Source organism: Ranitomeya imitator, chromosome 3, assembly GCF_032444005.1.
Source record: "Ranitomeya imitator isolate aRanImi1 chromosome 3, aRanImi1.pri, whole genome shotgun sequence".
NCBI lineage: Eukaryota > Metazoa > Chordata > Amphibia > Anura > Dendrobatidae > Ranitomeya > Ranitomeya imitator.
Genome location: NC_091284.1, coordinates 80,321,204 through 80,345,170, shown reverse-complemented (window position 1 = coordinate 80,345,170; position 23,967 = coordinate 80,321,204). Strand labels below are relative to the sequence as shown.

Genomic DNA, 23,967 nt, shown 5'->3' with positions numbered 1-23,967 from the left:
TTTTATTGCATTTAGTAAGGAGAAGGTGCTCAGCTCACATGGTAATATTACATAGCGGCCTACACACACCCTAGAGAATCCTGAGAGCCATGCCCCATTGGTAAAGACCATCAAAATTAAAATAAATGTAATTAATACAATTAATAAATACATTAAAAAAATAAAAAATAAAAAGCCCCATATATCAGGAACTCTGTAAACCTAAATCCAACAAGAGCCCTCCGAACTCTGGCATCCATGTAAACGGACACAATTCATTCAGTTGGCGTCATTCGAGGATGTTGTTCATTAATGGATCCTCACGGCATCTAATCACAAGAAAAAAAATATGGTTTCTCAAAATGTGCATGCTGCAGCCGATCAGTAGCCGGTGAGTGGCTGCAGCGCTGATATGATGACCCTGCTGGACGATGATTCCAGCAAACCAGTGGGTGGAGGGGGCATAGCACTGGTCCAGGAGGAAAGAATCAATTCATTTTTATTTCTCGCCTCTCTATACCAATAAAGGGGTGTCCAGTAATGGCTACACAGCAACGTTGGCTTTTTTTACATTTATTTTACAACCATTAGCAACTCGAAAAATTGGAACTTGATGTCAGAGGAACCAAGTATCCAATAACCATAGAGAGAAGAGAACAAAGCTTCTGTCTTGTGCTGACCATTAACACAGAAAAGGCAGGAATCTGTGCGAACCTTCAGGGTATGTGCACACGTCAGGATTTCTTGCAGAAATTTTCCTGACAAAAACAGGACATTTCTGCCAGAAATCCGCATGCGATTTTACCGCGATTTTGACGCGTTTTTTCCCAAATGCATAGAATTGCAGGAAAAACGCAGAAAATCCGCAAAAAAAAATGAACAAGCTCATTTTTTTACCGCGATGCGTTTTCTTTCACGGAAAAAAACGCATCCATGTGCACATAACATGCAGAATGCATTCTAAATGATAGAATGCATAATGTATGCGTTTTTTAATGAGTTTTTATAGCGTTTTTACCGCGAAAAACCGTGAAAAAAACTGAACGTGTGCACATAGCCTCATATTGGTTTTCAAATGGGATCAGTCCCTGGATTTCACAATACGAAATGCATAAGATATTAATGAGAGATTAGCGGCTGCTGATGGGTGACGCTGGCGGTCAGAGGATGGTCAGAAAGCGGAGACAATACCAGGAATTGGAACAGAATCATCAGGCAGCGGAAGAGTCAGAACACGGGCTGAGGTCAGCAAAAAGAACAAAACAGCGGGGCAGTGGCAGGGAAACAGGAGTGAGGGAGGGCTTGGGGGCGGTTCGGTCCGATAGGTGTCGTAGGTCCAGGTCCTCCCATCTTTTTGCAATGCCGCCCTTCTGTTGCGTCAACACTCCCCAGCATCGGCGATCCTGCGCAGGCGTCCTTATCTGCCCTGTTGATGGCACAGTACAGTACTGCAGTGCGCAGGTGCCGGGTTTGTCAGAGAGGCACAGCGCCTGCGCACTGCAGGACTTTACTGTGCCATCAACAGGGCAGATAAGTTCGCCTGCGCAGGATCGCCAATGCCGGGGAGCGATGAAGCAACAGGAGGGAGGCATCGTAAGAAGATGGGAGGCACCGAACCTGCGACACCCATCGGACCAGACCGCCCCCCCAGGTGAGTATAATCTAATATATAATTGCCTAGAATACTACTTCCTGCAATTTGTGCCAACTTCCGTGGCTTTGTCCGGAGCTAATGTCCGGAGATAATGTCCGGAGCTAATGTCCGGAGCTAATGTCCGGAGCTAATGTCCGGAGCTAATGTGCGGAGCTAATGTCCGGAGCTAATGTGCGGAGCTAATGTGCGGAGCTAATGTCCGGAGCTAATGTGCGGAGATAATGTGCAGAGCTAATGTCCGGAGCTAATGTCCGGAGATAAGTGACGTCAACAGTGTCCAGTGTCTGATTGGTTGCCGCCTGCTGCGAGCGACCAATCAGAAACGTGCCGTACTGTGACACACTCCGCCCGCCATTTTGGTGTGATTTTTGAATTTTTACCTCACAGCAAGTTTCTACTGCGTGGAGGCGGGCCCAGTGACGTTGCTCTTCAAGCTCCTGCCGAATTTCGTCAAAAAATGATAATACCATTTACCAAAACTATATATATTTAGTTGTGAAGTGGTTCAGTGACATTTTCCCACCAATTTTGAACTTTTGTTTGGTGTTTTCTCCATATACTGCCTATTATTTTTGTTCTTTCTTACTATTATTTATTAATTGTATTATTCTTACATTTGAATAAATAAAGTATATATGGATTCTAGACTCCCGATTCTTTAGAATCGGGCTGCCATCTAGTCTACTATATAATTGTCTAAGGGTCACTTCCGTCTTTCTTTCTGTCTGTCTGTCTGTTCTTCTGTCACGGATATTCATTGGCCTCTGTCTGTCATGGAAATCCAAGTCGCTGATTGGTCGTGGCTGTTTTGCCGCGACCAATCAGCGACGGGTACAGTTCGGCGGAAAAATGGCTGTTCCTTACTCCCCGCAGTCAGTACCCAGCGCCCGCTCCATACTCCCCGCAGTCAGTGCCTGGCGCCCGCTCCATACTCCCCGCAGTCACCGCTCACACAGGGTTAATGCCAGCGGTAACGGACGGCGTTATGCCGCGGGTAACTCACTCCATTACCACTGCTATTAACCCTGCGTGACCAAGTTTGTACTATTGATGCTGCCTATCCAGCATCAATAGTAAAAAGATCTAATGTTAAAAATAATAAAAAAACCAAAAAACCTGCTATTCTCAACTTCCGCAGTACGACGATGCGCTCGCGCCTGCCGCCAGCTTCCCGTCCCAGAGATGCATCGCAAAATTACTTAGAAGACTTAGCGGTCTCGCGAGACCACTAAGTGATCTGGGTAATTTCACAATGCATCCTGGGAACGCAAGATGGCGGCAGCCGCGCACATCGCCAGAGCTTTGCTGGATCTATGCTGGATCCCGCTGGCGGGTGAGTATATAACTATTTTTTATTTTAATTATTTTTTTTTGTTAATAGGGATATGTGCCCACACTGCTAAATACTACGTGGGCTGTGTTATATACTATGTGGCTGCTATATACTACCTGGCCAGTGTTAGATAATATGTGGGCTGCGTTATATACTACATGGGTGCTATATACTACGTGGGCGATGTTATATACTACGTGGCTGTGTTCTATACTGCGTGCTATATACTACGTGGCCACTGTTAGATACTATGTGGGCTGTGCTATATATTACGTGGCCAGTGTTACATACTACGTGGGCTATATTATATACTGCGTGGCTGCTATATACTGCGTGGCTGCTATAAACTGTGTGGGCTGTGTTATATACTACGTGGGCTGTGTTATATATTGCGTGGCCTATATTAACGCATCGGATATTCTACAATATGTATGTATGTATATAGCAGCCACATGGTATATACCACAGGCCACGTAGTACTCCTATATACTACGTGGCCTGTGCTATATACTATGTGGCTGCTATATACATACATACATATTCTAGAATACCCGATGGGTTAGAATCGGCCACCATCTAGTAAAACATATTTGTCTTCACTTGCAGGTTGGATTGGGGGCTTAGGCTGGGTTCACACTGCGCTAGTGTGACCCGTTTAATGGACTACGTTACACCGCGGCATAACGTAGTCCGTTAACGCCGCCATCACTGTCAATGGCAGACGCATCGCTAGTGCACACCCACAATGGGCGTGCGCTAGCGATCTGCCGTCATTGAGTGACGGACCAGAGACGCGGGCTACAGTGTTTCCGGGTCCGTCACTGCTAGTGCAGATGGATCTAGCAGATGCTCCATCTGCGCTAGCGCTGTGCAAGCGCCGACACTTGCGTTAGTGCAGTCCATTTAACGGATATGTTGAACGGACTGCACTAACGCAGTGTGAACTTAGACTTATCTACAGTATTATAGAATGTTGTACATAAGCCCTGAAAGGCCATGGCCGTATCTTATAGCGGCCAAAACTGCTGACAGGTTCCCTTTAAATAGTGCCATCCCAGGCAAAGCTCGCAGGAAGTTAAATAGATGACCAAGTTCAGGAGTTAACTCCTAGACTCCCTGACTGGATGGCACTACAAGCCCCAGAAATCAAACCAAACTGCTGCATTGACACCCGGCATCACCTGCAACAAAGGCGTGGCTGCACCCGGTGACAGCAGCACATACATGAATGTAACACTATAGAAGAATGAGAATTTTATCAGTTCAGCACTCGCTAAACTACACCAGCCTCATCAAGTCTACTTAATCTATGCAGTCTGAAAATGTGAAATCCTGTGACAAATGTGCCTTAAAGAAGTGGGCCTTTATATTTTTTTATTATTTTACAAAGGGCATCAAGTGGATTTAAAAAACAAAGAAAACCATAGAGTAACCTACCAAAGCCCTTATATTTATAGGAGCTGCTTCTCGTGTCACCGGAAGGGGAGGTCAGGTGGCTACTGTACCCAATCAGTGTCAACTAATTGGCTGCAGTGGTCATGTACGGTGACTGCTGATTCCCTTGGCATTGGTTTGCTGTCAAGCTCCAACCTAAAGGGGTTGTCTCATATGAAGAAACAACTCTAAAAGGGGTTTCTGCATTGGACATTTTGCAAAAAAAGATCTACCAACCATAAACTACGGTGAAACCCGAGGTGGGAATCCAATCACCATAGGAAAAATAAAGCTTTACAATGCTCTTATTAATGTAATGACAAAATAATTAATCTCTTATAGAGGTAAATATAAAAAACATGGATTATCCCAATACATTATGTGACAGGGGCACAGGGGATGGCCTGGAACAGTACCTGGAGGTCTTGAACTTCTCTATGCTGAAACCAATAGTCGGGACGATATCTTGTGTCTGAGCCTGAAATACAAAGAAAACATAAAATCAGAGATAAGTGCCAGTGCAAGGTGTACGCAACAGGGAAAGGTATGAAAGGTGTGCATCTTGGGCTAAAATAATTTAACAACTTGGCTTCATTAAAAAGGTCACATCATTTGGCTTTCACAGGCTCTTGGTGTTCCCGGACATTACTTGCTGCAGAATGAGCGGCCATCAGTAAGCTTCTTCTTGTGGGGAAGCTTGTAGCTGATTTATACGTCTTTTTCTGAGCTCCTATAACCCGATTTATCACAACAACAAAGATCAACTTTGATGTGGTCTGTGCCCGTAAATACAGCCACAGTTTTGGAACAAAAAGTAATACACCCCCCAATGATACAGCTAGTAATGGCGCATGAACCATACATATGCAAATTGCCACTTCAGAGTAGTAGAAGACCTGGAGTCCGATTGGAAGTAGCGATCCTACATGTCAATATCGACCCTTTAATGAGCCTTAGGGCTCATACTCACCTGTGAGAAACTCGGATGAGTCTCGCACGGCAATACCTGGCACTGCACCCGGCACTCAGGAGCAGAACGTGCGGCTCCGTGTATTGCTATGGGGGCCGCACGCTAAAAGCTGAAGTAGAAGCTCTATTTGTAGACACATGTTTCAGGGCGTTTGCCCCTCCTCAGCGCAAAGCAAGAGAGATTGGATTTGGCTGTATGAGATCATTTTTAAAAGGGTGGATATTGACTTTCAGGATTGCTACTTCCAATAGGTGGCGCTAGAGTTCAATTCCACTCTGAAAAGGCAATTGGCATGCTTCATTTCTCAGCACAGCATTGCCTACATGTCTCTCTACACAAGGTGAGACGTTACCCCTATGAACCATACATGTCGTGTACATGTTATTTAGATAACTGCGCATGCATAGTCCGCTTCCCCCTCCCTGCCACCAAGAATGTGCCGTTGAGAAACCACACAAGAGAAGGTCCATGTACACGATACTACATACGTTGGGAAAGGTAGTGTTACACGTATGGCACATGATCTACATAAATGCAGAATAAAAGATAACAAGGGTTAACCTGACTTCTGCCGATTCAGAGGATTAAAAAATGGAGTTAGGAAAGTTTAAGGAAGCTGTAATTAGAGAGAAAGTTAGACCCCGAACACCCCTTTAAGTGAATGTACGTGAAGCACCTTCCGGAGTTCACTACTCCAAATTGCTGCAACTTTGTTTTTCCTTTGTTCGCTCTTATTACCGTTTGCTTACAGAGTAATTAGAGACACTGCTGGGAAATTAGGGCATTAAAATGGGAAAACGAGAAACTTTATTTTACTGTCTGTCTCCCATGGGAAAACACAATCAGGAAATGTCTGCGTCTCGTCACAGGCGCTGGGCAGAGGTGACTTGTACGGAGAAGCCAGCAAACAGTCTCACGTCCCCGGTCTCGGGAGGGCTCGTCAGCAGAGCGCACCGCCATGCCAGCACCGACATTAGCACAGCACACTCCGCTTTACTTCTATGCCCTGATAACTTTAAGCGGATTTCATTACTTGGCGCGCCGACATTTCGGCTATTAAATTGCTTTAATGCATCAGGACAAGTTTCTCAGCTTCCGACGCCCCCGATGTGATCCTGCAAGGGATCTTTAAGGTGAACCGCTGGGCAATATTTCACTAATGGTAAAGTGGGGGCACAACAGGGGTTTCACAGAGCTGTCGATTAGCACTATGGTCCCCAAAAGTGGAAATGGCCAAGGGGCTCTACACCCCATCGGTCCTTTACACCAGTACTGACGAATGTTAGTGGCGCGCTCCTTACTCGCAGCTTCTGCCTACTTTGGACAGCACCGTGCACAAAGATCTCGGCATTAAAGGGATTGTCCAGGACCTTTCTATTGATAAGCTTCAACAAGAGATGAGCTGCAGTACCTGAGAACGGCCACCAGAGAGCGGTTCTGGCTCTACACATGGTGTATACCTGGCTGCAGACAATGCTTATGGCGGGGGTGCCAGACCCCCACTAATTGGATATTACTGCACTAATCTGATATTGCTGAAATATCCTAATAATAGGTCACCAATATACAAGTCCTGGAGTGAATGCAGGGGGCTTCCAACCCTGGACCCCTCTGGTCATCATTGCCTGTGCTACACAACCTACAGTGAGCAGCACAATGTGGTACTTGTACTTGGTGAAGGAGAGTAAATCAATTAATAGAATCCATTTTATTAAAGGAGTATTCCTATCTTGTACATTTATCCACAGGATGTGCCACTGTAGAGCAGAAACAGATTTACCAACAGGAGCGGCATCCACCCGGAGGACGAGGCGTCCACCCGGAGGACGAGGCGTCCACCCGGAGGACGAGGCGTCCACCCGGAGGACGAGGCGTCCACCCGGAGGACGAGGCGTCCACCCGGAGGACGAGGCGTCCACCCGGAGGACGAGGCGTCCACCCGGAGGACGAGGCGTCCACCCGGAGGACGAGGCGTCCACCCGGAGGACGAGGCGTCCACCCGGAGGACGAGGCACGTAGCCCACCGCAGGCAGTGGGGAGGGGGTCAGAATTCATATCCAAAAGGAAAGATTTCTGACCACCTCTCTGCTGACATCGGTCACATCAGCTTTACAATTACGGTATAATCTGAGGATATGATAAATGTATCAGAGATAATTATGAACATTTGCTAAAATAAAAAAATAAATACATTAAAATAAAATAGAAATTAAACATCTGATTATAAAATGAACAGCAAGTGGATGTGTATAAAGCAATTAAATTAAAAAAAAAAAAGTATTTTAGGCTTTTAAAAGCTTCGTCTGAGTTATTTAGATGTAACTGGATTTACACACCCGCTACATGTTACACCGGGCTGCCCGGGAAGTGATCATATAAATCTGCTGCTGGGCAGAGATGCTTTACGTCTCACTGAGATTTTTGCGGCCATCATATATAATCAGGCCTCTAGGATGGGAAGGGCTGCAGTGTTGTACACTTTGGAGGTATTCCATCACACATTCACGTATTTTGGATTTGCTACGGATTTTACCTGCAGTACATGAGATTGTACAAATCTTATCCACATGCTGCAGACAAAGTGTACGCCATCTCGAAAAATGAACAAGATGGATTCTGAAATCTACAGCATAGTCAGTCCAATGGTGGAATGCCAGGGATTGCCACCAATTTCAATGGAACAGGTGCACTACAATCCACATGTACTTAACACCATTCGCTGCCGACTTGGGGTGAGACATGTGGTGGACTTACCCATTGCGAGCATGGACCACACACACTCCACTCACACACATCGGATAAGTGCCGCTTATGCACTTGGCAAAACCCTCACACAACTAAACACTCAACACAATTCACTCATAAACCGGAACAATGGTGAAAATCTGACTGCCGCACAGAGAATAAAGGCAGCGCTGGCACACCGGCTCAGACACGGTTTGATTCCTTCAGGGCACACCAGAGACCTATTCTCTGGAACCATGGAGGTCTCCGTGCTCGGACCCTCACCAAACTACAAGGTGTCTATTCTGAGATCAAGTGATAACTGCAAATGTTGGGAATAGTAGGAATTAGTCCTACTGGTAATTGGGTTTCCACGAGTTCATCATGACAGGACCAGGGAGAGGAACACACAAGAGGTTAAAAGGCCCCTTCCTCTACCACCTACCAGTGATTTTCCAATTACCACACCAGGACGGAGGCAATTCTATTTTATTGAGATTCCTTCTACATACATTACCTTCACATAGGAAACAGGAAATTTAAGGAAATAGGAGCTGCCATGGTTGACTACTGGAAACCCAAATACCAACAGGACAGATTCCCACTTTCCAGAACGTTGCTCTTGAAAGCACCATCAGGAGAATACATTCAGGGCAGGACTACTGCTTGGAGGTCTTTCCTTCCAAAAGGCATACTTCTGGCGTGATAAAATGTCCAGCTTATAATGTCTGCCAAAGGTGTTAAGACTTATCCACGTGGCTGCATTGCAGATTTGGCCCACCAAGACCCCAGCTCGTTCTGCCCACGATGTAGATACTGCTCTAGTTGAATGGGCTCTGATGTTGTCTGAGGGAGCTTTTCCTTCTGCCGAATAGGTCAGACTGATTACCGACTAAATCCATCTGGCCAAGGTCACTTTTGACATCTTCTTTCCCTTATTCTACCCTGCAAACTGAATGAACAGATTGGAATCTATCCACCAACTTTGTGGCCTCCAGGTATTGGAGTACTGTTCTGACATCTACGGAATGAAACACAAGTTCTTGACTATCTTTATGATTTGGGCAAAAAGGAAGCTAGACGATTTCTTGGCTCACATGGTATATCGTTACCACTTTAGGTAAGAAGGCCGGGTCTAATCTTAATATAATGCAGCCCGATAAGACCCTTAGATATGGATCCTTGATGGAGAAGGCCAGTATCCCCCCTATCCATCTTGCAGTAGTTATGGCAACCAGAAAGGTTGTTTTTAAAAAGGGGGAGGGGGGGGGGGAAGAGAGAGAGAGAGAGAGAGAGAGAGAGAGAGAGAGAGAGAGAGAGAGAGAGAGATTATATGTCCAAGTCTCCTAGAGGTTCATATGGTGGTCTACAAAGGATGCTCAACACTGCAATCAGGTCCCATAGAGGAACAAATTTCTTAACTGTGGGTCTAATCCTACCGGTGGCCTTAATAAATCACTCAATCCAGGGCTTGCTAACAGATAATCCAGGAAGGAACTCCTAGATGAGATTTGTACCTTCAACATGCTGGGTCTTAGGACTTTATCAAACCCTGATTGAAAAAACTCTAATATTTTTGGAAAAAACTAATATTTTTGGAATAGGACTTGACATCCACCTTGTTCCCTGGTATTGTGCGCAAAACTTCTTCCAGATCTTCATGTATATTGCCAATGTCACCAGTTTCCTACTTCTCTGGATAGTGGATATCATGGAGTCTGAAAGTCCTCTGGATCTCAAGATCTGCCTTTCAGCATCCAGGCAGATAATTGCAGGAACTTCACATTGGAATGGAATTTTGGCGCTTGAAAAAAAAGATCTTGCCTTACTGAAAGGAAGACGTGGTGCTCTAGAGCCATCTTCTTTAACAGGCGAAACCAGCTTTTCTTGGGCCAAAATGGTAGCATCACCATTACCATGGCATGATCCTCCTGGATTTTCCTCAGTACTGCTAGAATTAGAGGATAGGGTGGAAAGGCATATGCCAGGTCCATGTTCCATATCTGGGACAAGGTGTCTATTCCTGTTGGGTTGTCCCTTTGATATAGGGAAAACTTCTTTAGTGCTTCTGCATTTTCCCTTGTGGCAAACAATTCTAGTTGAGGAATACCCCTGCAATGGAATTCCTCCTAGTTCAGTTCCCATTTTGATTGTTGAACTTCTTTCCGGCTGAGAAAGTCTGCAACCAGATTTTGAGATCCCTTTAGGTTATTACTTATACCAAAAGGATGGTTTTTTTTGCCCAATGGAAAATCTTTTTGGCTAAAGCCTGAAGATGGTGATGACTCGGACCACATTGATGCCGGAGGAAGATGTTCCAGAACCCAAGAGAACTCCTAAAAAAATATTTTGCTTCCCTGGGATGAGATCAGTTTTTTTTCCCCCAATTTATGACCATCCTAGGTTCTTCAGGGCTAAGATGGTTGATGCTAAATTGATTCTCAGCTGTTGGGGTGATTTTGCTACCAACAGGAAATCGTCCAGGTACTGAGCGATTATTATCCCTTCTCCACGCAAAAAAGCCACTAGTTTAGTGAAAATACTGACGAGAAAACAAGCGGAAAACAACAAAATTGGTAATGCTGAATCACTTCACAAACTTTTACTGCGAATCTCAGATATCTTTGAGTGCGAGGATGAATTGGTGCATGGTAATAGGCTTCTTTGAGATCTACTGTACTCATTACCATATCTTTCCTGGTTAGCGGAATCATTGATCTTATTGATTCCATTTTGAATTTTGTGTATACAATCCACTTGTTTAGGGATTTTACATTTAGAATTGTGTGAAAATCGTCCTGTGGGTTTCTTGATTGAGAACAGATTTTAGTAGTATCTGAGAAACTATTCTGCTTCTGGTACTGGTATTACTACTCCTTAATCCGCCAACTTTTTTACGTCCCTTGGCAGCCTTCCGAAGACCTGCGGGGACTGTGACACGAGATGGAATCTCCCTTGAGGGCTCTGCATAAACTCTGTCCGGTACCATTCTGATAATGTTTGAAGTATCCATGGATTCTGGGACACTTTTGTCCAGGCCTTGTGAAAGGATTGGGAGTCTTTCCCCCACTTCTTTGGAGTCATAGTATTTCTGTGTTAGTTGTCAGATGGAGAATGGTATGCCTTCCTCTGCCCCCATGTGGTAACTCAATCTACCAGTTTTCCCATTACCTGTATAATGTCCTCCTGTCCTCCGAAAACACGATATTCTCTTTGATTTTTCTCCTCTGTAAACCCTTTTTCTCGTCTGAGGCTCTGTCTAGTATGTCATCCAATACTGGGCCAAATACTCAAAGAGCGGAAAAGAGACTGGAAACACAGCTTGATTTTGAGTGACTGTCCCCGACCACGTCTTAAGCCATATAGCTCGTCTTACAGTATTAGAGAGCACTCCATTCCTCGCGGTTAATCGGATTGATTATGTGGAGGTGTCACATTGCCATTTTGAGTAAGGAAACAGATTCCAGTATCTCATCTCTGGACATCTTTTTTCTAAGATGACCCTACAGCTCTTCTATCCATAGGTTCTTGCTACAGAGGTAGCAGCTATGTTACTAATTGATGCTGAAATTACCCAAGTTATCTTGATTAGCCCATCTGCCTTCCTGTCCATAGGATCAGTCACGCATGATGAATGCTCAAAAGGAATAGATGTCTTTCTGGCCACTCTGGCTATGGGAATGTCGTTCTTTGAGACTTCCTCCCATAATTTAATCTTCTCTGTCTTGAATGGTCTGAAGCTCCTTGGGATAAATCAGTCTCTTTTGTATGTCTTCTCATTCCTCTAAGATCATAGCCCTTATATGCTATTGATAGGAAATACGCTATTCCTTCGGGACCTTAACATCTCAAACATCTCCTCCTGTATTGAGGGAGATTGGTGGGTCTCCTCAACTTTCATCATGTTCCTCAATGCCTGATAAAGCGCATCAGTATCTTCCCAAGAGAAAAAGTATTTCTTTTTATCCTCAGGCAAGGTTGGGGTTAACCATGCATTTGTAGATCAACGATGTTGGTAAAGCGGTTTCTTTTTCTGGTGTGTTTTTTGAATTTATGTCCTCTGGTGAGCTGTTTTTAAATGTAGTGTTAGAACTTGCAAGTGTGAGGAGCCTTGACGTGGGTTGCGAACTTCAGTATTTTGGTCAAAATATTGATCAATACCTCATGTAATGTATTTATCTTGTACATTATTTTCATGTTGTAATGCACGTTTTTCCATTTTTTGTAGGATGCAGTCAGGCCCTTTAGTGTTGGTTGGGTGAACTGGAGCGTCTGTCCTTGTGGGGTGCACTCATATAGTGTTGGAGAGCCCGCCTAACATACTATTATGGGCGTCATTAACAGGCTGTAAGCCAGACACTGTGCATCACACGTACCTGTGTGACTGGTGTCCTACACAAGCCTCATTTGTGTGCATTTTTGGGTCAGTTTGTGAGTGGCTATTTTCAGTATATTGCACCTGTGCTGCCCCTGCCTTTATCATGGGGGTCTTCTGCATCTTGCTAGTGCATTTGTAATCTGACTTGGTGTTGGTACGGCTTTCATTTTCTGGTACGTTTTTTGGGGAGGTTAACCCTTCACCTTCCTCCTGTTTAGGGTCGGCATATGATAATTCGTCCTCTTCTGGACTCGACTCCATATCCCATGGCGGCCTTTCTTGCCTAGATGCAGCCTGGGAGGACTTAGGGGAAACTAGCCCCGTAACAGAACTTTGAACTTCTTCCCTTATCATGGCCCTCATATCGGTCATGAAGGAGGAATGTTCTTCCTTTACCACTTTAGCAATACATTCTGGACATAATTGTTTCACATATGTGCCAGGACGTTTTATGTTGCATGTGGCACATTTTATCCCTTTCGTCTTAGAAACGGAAAGGGCATAGAACTTTTAGGAACATCTTTCTCCTAAACAGATAAAGGCATGTATAATATAGTAAAGATACCAGATGGATAAAAACCCCAGTAAGTGATGGAGCTTCAATATCACTCACTCGTCCCAGGGATTCAGTAGAGGTATGAGAAGGGCCAGTGTTTAGTCCGTCCATTGCTGGCTGTCTCACTGCACTGGTAACTCAGCCTCCACCTTGTAGGTGCAATAAATAGTACCATCGCACCTGTCTTGCATCTGAATAGTCAAAAAGCACCTTCCTTTTAATTAGATGGATCTTGGCGTTATTTTTTTCAAAGGCTGGAAGTGCGGAACGCACACCGGGCACTAGAGGCTTATGCATTATCCCCCTGTAACCGGAAATGCTCTCTGCATGCTGGTGTCTTCGGCTGTATACTCCTGCCACTCAACCAGGGATAGACCACGTAAGCCGAGAGCCCCCTGACGGGGAAGTGGCTCAATCCAGAAGCTCTGGCTCTACCGGCAGGCTGAGGGACCTCTCGTTCCACGAGGTGTCAACTACCGGACCATGTTGTAGGAGGAAGGAGAGAGAGAGATATGGACCCCCCAACACTCCCAACCCACTTATGTCCGGCAGTCAGGAGCTCCTGCTCAACTCACCGGTAACATCTTCTGCACCACGAGCGCACCTCCTATGTATCTGTCCCTGAGGAAAAACACTGGTGGGTGGTAGAGGGAGGAGGCTTCTAACCTCTTGTGTGTTCCTGTCCCTACCAATAATATGAAGGACTACTTCCTGATGGTGGCGTCAGGAGAGACGTCCTGGAAAACCCTTTAAATTTCTCTATGGTGGCACTGTGGGGACATGAAAAGAGCATGTCCCTTACTTTTACATCGATGGCCTATCCTTAGGGTACAGTTAGATAGCCATATAAATTGGACTGCAATGCACAGAGAGGCCGGTGGCACTCCTGACCCAAACGTGACAGCTTCATATATTTCTATGGAGCCGCCACACTCGGGTCGAGAGAGATGCAACCAGTCTGTGCATTGTGGTCCTGTTTATATGGGGGTCTGACTGTGCCCCTAGAATAGGTCATCATGGCAGATCAGTTGGAATACGACACCTGGCATGCCCGCCCATTAACTGTTCCTAACACCAATCAGATGTGATCAGTTGTAGAGCGCCGCCAACTGTACGGTTATGGTACTGCAGATCACCCCTATTTACTCGTACCCGGCAGCGGCCACCATGTAGTTGGCAGACCTTTGTTGTGCAGCTCCGCTACTAAGCACATCTGGCCACCGCTGGCAGCGGGAACAGCTGATCGACGGCGGTGTCAGATGTCGCGACCCCACTGATCTGATATGATGACCTATTCTAAAGGTAGACGATTAATATATAAAAAAAGAGTGGACAGCCTCTTTGAAAAAACTTCCACACAAAACAATTGATCACTGGGGGTCTCAGCAATGTGGACACTTTGGGCGTCGATTCATCAAGACTGGTCACAATAGGCCAGTCTTGCTTTAATAGAAGGGGCCAAATTCATTAAGAGGCTCATGGACCTGAATGAGTTTGGGGATCTGTTCTAAGTGGAGTGTGCCTCCGAAATCATCTTATTATCAAGGGATCCTGGTAAGACGTAGGATTTGGTGAAGCAGAGGCCTTTGTGCCACAGACTAATATAACAGAAGGCGCCCGATGATATTACAGGCACAATGTACAGTGTAATGCCACATTTCATGAATGTCCTGGCAGAGAAAAAAATATTATTTGCACATATTAAGGAAACACGTTGAAATAGTGAAAAAATCAGCAATTAAAGCCCATCTCAGAGTATAATACTGCACACAGATATATCTGCAGACACGTATATATTACTGTTACTATACTACCATAGACGGATCGCCATGAGGACGGGACTTACATTGGCCGGCTTCAGCTTGTTGATAATGGTGGTCTTACCACTGTTATCCAACCCCAGACACAAGACGTGAACTTCCTTCTTCTTCAGGCCCAACCAGCCCGCCAGCCGGTCAAACAAACCCATGCTCCTCACAATGAACCTGACATGAAGAAATTACACAATAAAGACCATTGCGGCAGAACATCAGACTGAGCACATGAAGCGAGTGACACGGCCATGACAGCTGCGCTCAGCATAAGCCTCTTATGATAAAGACCTAGAGCCTCTAATGACGACTGACAGGGGGGTGTGCCGGGGCCACCCAGCGGGAGAACCACACAACAGACGGACACAACTAGACGCCAAATTTATCACAGGGGCTTAGGCTGGATGACATATTTGGTGAATCGCGAGACATTCGGTCTAACTTTACAGCACCTTTAGGTTGCTTTACTTTTAGATATATATTGGAGCCAAGAAATGGCGCACACCAATAAGGGAGAAGTCTGGAATTAAGATATTGTGAACTTATCCTTAGAATAAATCATGAATGTCAGATCAGAGGGGTCTGATGCTGTACAGCCCCAGCAAATCAGTGGCTAGGGGGTCCTAAGGCTGCAGGAAGTGATCGTGTACGGACCTTCTTGGGTGTCTACATCAGATTGCATTGATCGATCATCAGTACAGTAATCCCGGTAATATATTTGGCATCTTTTACAGATAACCCCTTTTCTGCACTTTATTAAAGCGCAATAAACCCTTACTGAATACAGCACATGCCACGTATGCAACAATATCTGTTTATTAAAGGGTTAATCCGCCACCGCCCTAACCAGAGGATAGGAGATAACTTGCTGATCGCTGGAGATCTATCCATTGGGGCTCTTGGCGATCCCGAAAATGTGATTCTGCAGCGCCATCTTGAAAAGAGTGGAGATGTGAAAGCTCAACCTCTGCTCCATTCATTGTCGGTGGGATTACCAGAGTAACCGTAGCACATGTAGCACCGCTCTCCTTTATTTCTGGGATTGCCAGAGTAACCAGAGCACATGTAGCACCGTTCTCCTTTATTTCTGGGATTGCCAGAGTAACCGGAGCACATGTAGCACAGTTCTCCTTCATTTCTGGGATTGCCAGAGTAACCGGAGCACATGTAGCACAGTTCTCCTTCATTTCTGGGATTGCCAGAGTAACCGTAGCACATGTAGAACAGTTCTCCTTCATTTCTGGGATTGCCAGAGTAACCGTAGCACATGTAGCACCGCTCTCCTTCATTTCTGGGATTGCCAGAGTAACCGTAGCACATGTAGCACAGTTCTCCTTCATTTCTGGGATTGCCAGAGTAACCGTAGCACATGTAGAACAGTTCTCCTTCATTTCTGGGATTGCCAGAGTAACCGTAGCACATGTAGCACAGTTCTCCTTCATTTCTGGGATTGCCAGAGTAACCGTAGCACATGTAGCACAGTTCTCCTTCATTTCTGGGATTGCCAGAGTAACCGGAGCACATGTAGCACAGTTCTCCTTCATTTCTGGGATTGCCAGAGTAACCGGAGCACATGTAGCACAGTTCTCCTTCATTTCTGGGATTGCCAGAGTAACCGGAGCACATGTAGCACAGTTCTCCTTCATTTCTGGGATTGCCAGAGTAACCGGAGCACATGTAGCACAGTTCTCCTTCATTTCTGGGATTGCCAGAGTAACCGGAGCACATGTAGCACAGTTCTCCTTCATTTCTGGGATTGCCAGAGTAACCGGAGCACATGTAGCACAGTTCTCCTTCATTTCTGGGATTGCCAGAGTAACCGGAGCACATGTAGCACAGTTCTCCTTCATTTCTGGGATTGCCAGAGTAACCGGAGCACATGTAGCACCGCTCTCCTTCATTTCTGGGATTGCCAGAGTAACCAGAGCACATGTAGCACAGTTCTCCTTTATTTCTGGGATTGCCAGAGTAACCGTAGCACATGTAGCACAGTTCTCCTTCATTTCTGGGATTGCCAGAGTAACCGTAGCACATGTAGCACAGTTCTCCTTCATTTCTGGGATTGCCAGAGTAACCAGAGCACATGTAGCACAGTTCTCCTTTATTTCTGGGATTGCCAGAGTAACCGGAGCACATGTAGCACAGTTCTCCTTCATTTCTGGGATTGCCAGAGTAACCGTAGCACATGTAGCACAGTTCTCCTTCATTTCTGGGATTGCCAGAGTAACCGGAGCACATGTAGCACCGCTCTCCTTCATTTCTGGGATTGCCAGAGTAACCGGGGCACATGTAGCACAGTTCTCCTTCATTTCTGGGATTGCCAGAGTAACCAGAGCACATGTAGCACAGTTCTCCTTTATTTCTGGGATTGCCAGAGTAACGGGAGCACATGTAGCACCGCTCTCCTTCATTTCTGGGATTGCCAGAGTAACCGTAGCACATGTAGCACAGTTCTCCTTCATTTCTGGGATTGCCAGAGTAACCGTAGCACATGTAGCACAGTTCTCCTTCATTTCTGGGATTGCCAGAGTAACCGTAGCACATGTAGCACAGTTCTCCTTCATTTCTGGGATTGCCAGAGTAACCGGAGCACATGTAGCACAGTTCTCCTTTATTTCTGGGATTGCCAGAGTAACCGTAGCACATGTAGCACAGTTCTCCTTCATTTCTGGGATTGCCAGAGTAACCGGAGCACATGTAGCACAGTTCTCCTTCATTTCTGGGATTGCCAGAGTAACCGTAGCACATGTAGCACAGTTCTCCTTCATTTCTGGGATTGCCAGAGTAACCGTAGCACATGTAGCACAGTTCTCCTTCATTTCTGGGATTGCCAGAGTAACCGTAGCACATGTAGCACAGTTCTCCTTCATTTCTGGGATTGCCAGAGTAACCGGGGCACATGTAGCACAGTTCTCCTTCATTTCTGGGATTGCCAGAGTAACCGTAGCACATGTAGCACAGTTCTCCTTTATTTCTGGGATTGCCAGAGTAACCGGAGCACATGTAGCACAGTTCTCCTTCATTTCTGGGATTGCCAGAGTAACCGTAGCACATGTAGCACAGTTCTCCTTCATTTCTGGGATTGCCAGAGTAACCGGAGCACATGTAGCACAGTTCTCCTTCATTTCTGGGATTGCCAGAGTAACCGGAGCACATGTAGCACAGTTCTCCTTCATTTCTGGGATTGCCAGAGTAACCGGGGCACATGTAGCACAGTTCTCCTTCATTTCTGGGATTGCCAGAGTAACCGTAGCACATGTAGCACAGTTCTCCTTTATTTCTGGGATTGCCAGAGTAACCGGAGCACATGTAGCACAGTTCTCCTTCATTTCTGGGATTGCCAGAGTAACCGTAGCACATGTAGCACAGTTCTCCTTCATTTCTGGGATTGCCAGAGTAACCGTAGCACATGTAGCACAGTTCTCCTTCATTTCTGGGATTGCCAGAGTAACCGGAGCACATGTAGCACAGTTCTCCTTCATTTCTGGGATTGCCAGAGTAACCGGAGCACATGTAGCACAGTTCTCCTTTATTTCTGGCACCACGCCGACACTGAAGCACAAGCACTTATAGTCCATTCAACCCATTCATACAGTTCTAGAGCCAAGACGTTCAGAATACCGGGGGTCCCAGCAGTCTGACCCCCTAGGGATTAATAAATGATCCCCGATCCTAACTTTTCCTTTTGGAAATAGCCCTCGAAAGGAGCATTTTTAGAGATTGTCCCTAATCACAAAATAATGGCATATTGATGCCATTATTTTTATAATCGTGGGGGTCTTACCTTTGAAAAATCCCGCTGATCCTGAGAATAAGGCCGGGATCACACATGCGAGAAACACGTCCGTGTCTCGCATGTGAAATCCAAGCTCTGGCGGCGGCACTTGGGAGCGTAGCGTGCGACCGCATAGCAATACATGGAGCTGCACGCTCCGCTCCCAAGTGCTGGCGCCAGAGCTTGGATTTCACATGCGAGCCACGGACGTATATCTTGCAAGTGGAAGCAAGCCCTAAAGGTAAACAACCTTTGTCGTACTGCCTCCCCTTCCAATTTTTCCCCCTGCGAAGTAGCCCCCAAACTACATCAGGCTCTATTAACTTGAATGGGGCAGCGCTGAAGATCCCTGCAGAATCGGGGAGCAGAAGGAAAGGGGCACAGCACCACACTGGGCAGTATCAGAAGGGCACCAAAGGCTGTCACTTTATATACTGCCAAGTGATCAGAAATGGCATTAATGGGAAAGCAGGAAAAGACTCAGGTGGTAATGATAGTTTCCACTGAGAGTCCCAAACTCCTAAAGAGCTGCCCTCGGCTCCACAGTCAGCCCCACAGACAATAACTGGAGCAGTGGTGGAATGTCCGACTACTGAGGCCACACACGGCCCATTCCTGCAAGCGGCTCTCCCGGCCGGCTGGTGGCCCCTCTCTCGACCACAGATCACAGTGATTGGCCTGATCAGTAGCCCCTCTCCCGTCCACAGATCACTGTGATTGGCCGGCCAGTGACCCCTCTCCTGTCCACAGATCACTGTGATTGGCCTGATCAGTAGCCCCTCTCCTGTCCACAGATCACTGTGATTGGCCAGCCAGTAGCCCCTCTCCCGTCCACAGATCACTGTGATTGGCCTGATCAGTAGCCCCTCTCCCATCCACATATCACTGTGATTGGCCTGATCAGTAGCCCCTCTCCCGTCCACAGATCACTGTGATTGGCCTGATCAGTAGCCCCTCTCCTGTCCACAGATCACTGTGATTGGCCGGCCAGTAGCCCCTCTCCCGTCCACAGATCACTGTGATTGGCCTGATCAGTAGCCCCTCTCCCGTCCACAGATCACAGTGATTGGCCTGATCAGTAGCCCCTCTCCCGTCCACAGATCACTGTGATTGGCCTGATCAGTAGCCCCTCTCTCGACCACAGATCACAGTGATTGGCCTGATCAGTAGCCCCTCTCCCGTCCACAGATCACTGTGATTGGCCGGCCAGTGACCCCTCTCCCGTCCACAGATCACTGTGATTGGCCTGATCAGTAGCCCCTCTCCCATCCACATATCACTGTGATTGGCCGGCCAGTAGCCCTTCTCCCGTCCACATATCACTGTGATTGGCCTGATCAGTAGCCCCTCTCCCATCCACATATCACTGTGATTGGCCTGATCAGTAGCCCCTCTCCTGTCCACAGATCACTGTGATTGGCCTGATCAGTAGCCCCTCTCCCATCCACATATCACTGTGATTGGCCTGATCAGTAGCCCCTCTCCTGTCCACAGATCACTGTGATTGGCCTGATCAGTAGCCCCTCTCCTGTCCACAGATCACTGTGATTGGCCTGATCAGTAGCCCCTCTCCTGTCCACAGATCACAGTGATTGGCCTGATCAGTAGCCCCTCTCCCGTCCACAGATCACTGTGATTGGCCTGATCAGTAGCCCCTCTCCTGTCCACAGATCACAGTGATTGGCCTGATCAGTAGCCCCTCTCCCGTCCACAGATCACTGTGATTGGCCGGCCAGTGACCCCTCTCCCATCCACATATCACTGTGATTGGCCTGATCAGTAGCCCCTCTCCCGTCCACAGATCACTGTGATTGGCCTGATCAGTAGCCCCTCTCCCGTCCACAGATCACTGTGATTGGCCGGCCTGTAGCCCCTCTCCCGTCCACAGATCACTGTGATTGGCCGGCCAGTAGCCCCTCTCCCGTCCACAGATCACTGTGATTGGCCGGCCAGTAGCCCCTCTCCCGTCCACAGATCACTGTGATCGGCCGGCCTGTAGCCCCTCTCCCGTCCACAGATCACTGTGATTGGCCGGCCAGTGACCCCTCTCCCATCCACATATCATTGTGATTGGCCTGATCAGTAGCCCCTCTCCCGTCCACAGATCACTGTGATTGGCCGGCCTGTAGCCCCTCTCCCGTCCACAGATCACGGTCGTGGTCGCTGGAATGGAACCTTGTAAATAGACTGACACCAACTCTAGTGATTATGGTTCCATTCAAATGAGCCAGACGCCCGTTCTGTGGATTGGTGGGGTCCCAGTGAGGAGACCCCCAGTCATCAGCCCCCATCGCCCATCCTGATAGCACAGTGTCCTCCCGCACAGCGATCCTTGGCGACTATGGCAGTGCCCCCTGGAAACACCACTCACAAGTCTGTGGTTACTAAGCAGTGTGTCCCTAGCAACCAGCCCCGACTGGACAAGCAGCGGGTCCCATCATTTCCAGGACTGAAGCTTCTCCTATTGCTGCTGACAGTGGAGGGGGCGTCACACTACACGGGATTATTTGGGGATATGATCCCCTGGATGTGTCGGCACACACTGTACGCTTTGTGAGCTTCCCCTTTAAGGCTGCACATTTCTATGTGGCGGTCATCAGAACGTTCCATTACTGAACATATAAGGTGAGAGTGCGGTAAATACCACACACAGGACAGAGGGGGACGGGCAGAACATTACTGCACGGACACCCGCGGCACGTACCTGACAGAAATCCGGGTGTTTAATCCCTGAACCCGATGATGCACGGACACGGAATTATCAACCGGATTCTATGGTAACCAGGCAAACACTTTACTGCTCAACGCCACGCCCACTCTGTGCGCAGCCAAATCGCTGGTCGTTTCACATCCATCCAATGGCAGCGCCGCTATGTGCCTGTCACCGGCTGTTCAGTAACACCAGGACTTGGTGACCAAAGGACCTTTCATGACGTCACGATCATGTCATCGGTCACATGTGTTGGAGGAGGCCGGCTCCAGGCTGATCCTGTGACGCCTGAGGAATGGCTGCGTCTAGAGTGGAGGCACCTGGGAGGGCACAGCAGCCGTAGTGAGGAGGCTCCTGTGAGGGTGGAGCAGCCATAGTGAGGAGGCTCCTGTGAGGGTGATCTGTAGTGAGGAGGCTCCTGTGAGGGCGGAGCAGCCGTAGTGAGGAGGCTCCTGTGAGGGTGGAGCAGCCATAGTGAGGAGGCTCCTGTGAGGGTGATCTGTAGTGAGGAGGCTCCTGTGAGGGCGGAGCAGCCGTAGTGAGGAGGCTCCTGTGAGGGCGGAGCAGCCATAGTGAGGAGGCTCCTGTGAGGGTGATCTGCTGTAGTGAGGAGGCTCCTGTGAGGGCGGAGCAGCCGTAGTGAGGAGGCTCCTGTGAGGGCGGAGCTGCCGTAGTGAGGAGGCTCCTGTGAGGGCGGAGCTGCCGTAGTGAGGGGGCTCCTGTGAGGGCGGAGCTGCCGTAGTGAGGAGGCTCCTGTGAGGGCGGAGCTGCTGTAGTGAGGAGGCTCCTGTGAGGGCGGAGCTGCCGTAGTGAGGAGGCTCCTGTGAGGGCGGAGCTGCCGTAGTGAGGAGGCTCCTGTGAGGGCGGAGCTGCCGTAGTGAGGGGGCTCCTGTGAGGGCGGAGCTGCCGTAGTGAGGAGGCTCCTGTGAGGGCGGAGCTGCCGTAGTGAGGAGGCTCCTGTGAGGGCGGAGCTGCCGTAGTGAGGAGGCTCCTGTGAGGGCGGAGCAGCCGTAGTGAGGAGGCTCCTGTGAGGGCGGAGCTGCCGTAGTGAGGAGGCTCCTGTGAGGGCGGAGCTGCCGTAGTGAGGGGGCTCCTGTGAGGGCGGAGCTGCCGTAGTGAGGAGGCTCCTGTGAGGGCGGAGCAACCGTAGTGAGGAGGCTCCTGTGAGGGCGGAGCAGCCTTAGTGAGGAGGCTCCTGTGAGGGTGATCTGCTGTAGTGAGGAGGCTCATGTGAGGGCAGAGCTGCCGATGTGAGGAGGCTCCTGTGAGGGCGGAGCTGCCGTAGTGAGGAGGCTCCTGTGAGGGTGATCTGCCGTAGTGAGGAGGCTCCTGTGAGGGCGGAGCTGCCGTAGTGAGGAGGCTCATGTGAGGGCAGAGCTGCCGATGTCAGGAGGCTCCTGTGCGGGCAGAGCTGCCGTAGTGAGGAGGCTCCTGTGAGGGCGGAGCAGCCATAGTGAGGAGGCTCCTGTGAGGGCGAAGCTACCCTAGTGAGGAGGCTCCTGTGAGGGCGGAGCTGCCGTAGTGAAGAGGCTCCTGTGAGGGTGATCTGCTGTAGTGAGGAGGCTCCTGTGAGGGCTGAGCAGCCATAGTGAGGAGGCTCCTGTGAGGGCGAAGCTACCCTAGTGAGGAGGCTCCTGTGAGGGCGGAGCTGCCGTAGTGAAGAGGCTCCTGTGAGGGTGATCTGCTGTAGTGAGGAGGCTCCTGTGAGGGCTGAGCAGCCGTAGTGAGTAGGCTCCTGTGCGGGCGGAGCAACCATAGTGAGGAGGCTCCTGTGAGGGCGGAGCTGCTGTAGTGAGGAGGCTCCTGTGAGGGTGATCTGTAGTGAGGAGGCTCCTGTGAGGGTGAAGCTGCCGTAGTGAGGAGGCTCCTGTGAGGGTGGAGCTGCCGTAGTGAGGAGGCTCCTGTGAGGGTGATCTGCTGTAGTGAGGAGGCTCCTGTGAGGGCGGAGCTGCCGTAGTGAGGAGCCTCCTGTGAGGGCGGAGCAGCCGTAGTGAGGAGGCTCCTGTGAGGGCGGAGCTGCTGTAGTGAGGAGGCTCCTGTGAGGGTGGAGCAGGCGTATTGAGGAGGCTCCTGTGAGGGCGGAGCTGCCATAGTGAGCAGGCTCCTGTGAGGGCGGAGCAGCCGTAGTGAGGAGGCTCCTGTGAGGACGGAGCTGCTGTAGTGAGGAGGCTCCTGTGAGGGCGGAGCTGCCGTAGTGAGGAGGCTCCTGTGAGGGCGGAGCTGCCGTAGTGAGGAGGCTCCTGTGAGGGCGGAGCAGCCGTAGTGAGGAGGTTCTTGTGAGGGCGGAGCAGCCGTAGTGAGGAGGCTCCTGTGCGGGCGGAGCAGCCGTAGTGAGGAGGCTCCTGTGAGGGCGGAGCAGCCATAGTGAGGAGGCTCCTGTGAGGGTGATCTGCTGTAGTGAGGAGGCTGCTGTGAGGGCGGAGCTGCTGTAGTGAGGAGGTTCTTGTGAGGGCGGAGCAGCCGTAGTGAGGAGGCTCCTGTGCGGGCGGAGCAGCCGTAGTGAGGAGGCTCCTGTGAGGGCGGAGCAGCCATAGTGAGGAGGCTCCTGTGAGGGTGATCTGCTGTAGTGAGGAGGCTCCTGTGAGGGCAGAGCTGCCGATGTGAGGAGGCTCCTGTGCGGGCAGAGCTGCCGTAGTGAGGAGG

At 48.8% G+C, this 23,967-nt stretch overlaps 1 protein-coding gene across 2 annotated transcripts in view; it reads right to left on the bottom strand.

Moving 5' to 3' along the window:
- ARL6 (ARF like GTPase 6) overlaps positions 1 to 21,556 on the bottom strand; it is an 82,888-nt gene extending 61,332 nt beyond the window's left edge. Inside the window, exons 1-3 of one of the 2 annotated variants that reach the window (XM_069760994.1) lie at positions 21,319 to 21,556; positions 14,875 to 15,013; positions 4,817 to 4,878 (exon numbers count right to left, since the gene is read on the bottom strand). In XM_069760994.1, the coding sequence (XP_069617095.1) occupies positions 4,817 to 4,878; positions 14,875 to 14,997 (185 nt within the window). In that variant the 5' untranslated portion in view covers positions 14,998 to 15,013; positions 21,319 to 21,556. The remainder of the gene's footprint in view (positions 1 to 4,816; positions 4,879 to 14,874; positions 15,014 to 21,318) is intronic. The other variant, XM_069760995.1, reaches the window with a different exon arrangement.
- Between the last annotated feature and the right edge of the window lie 2,411 nt (positions 21,557 to 23,967).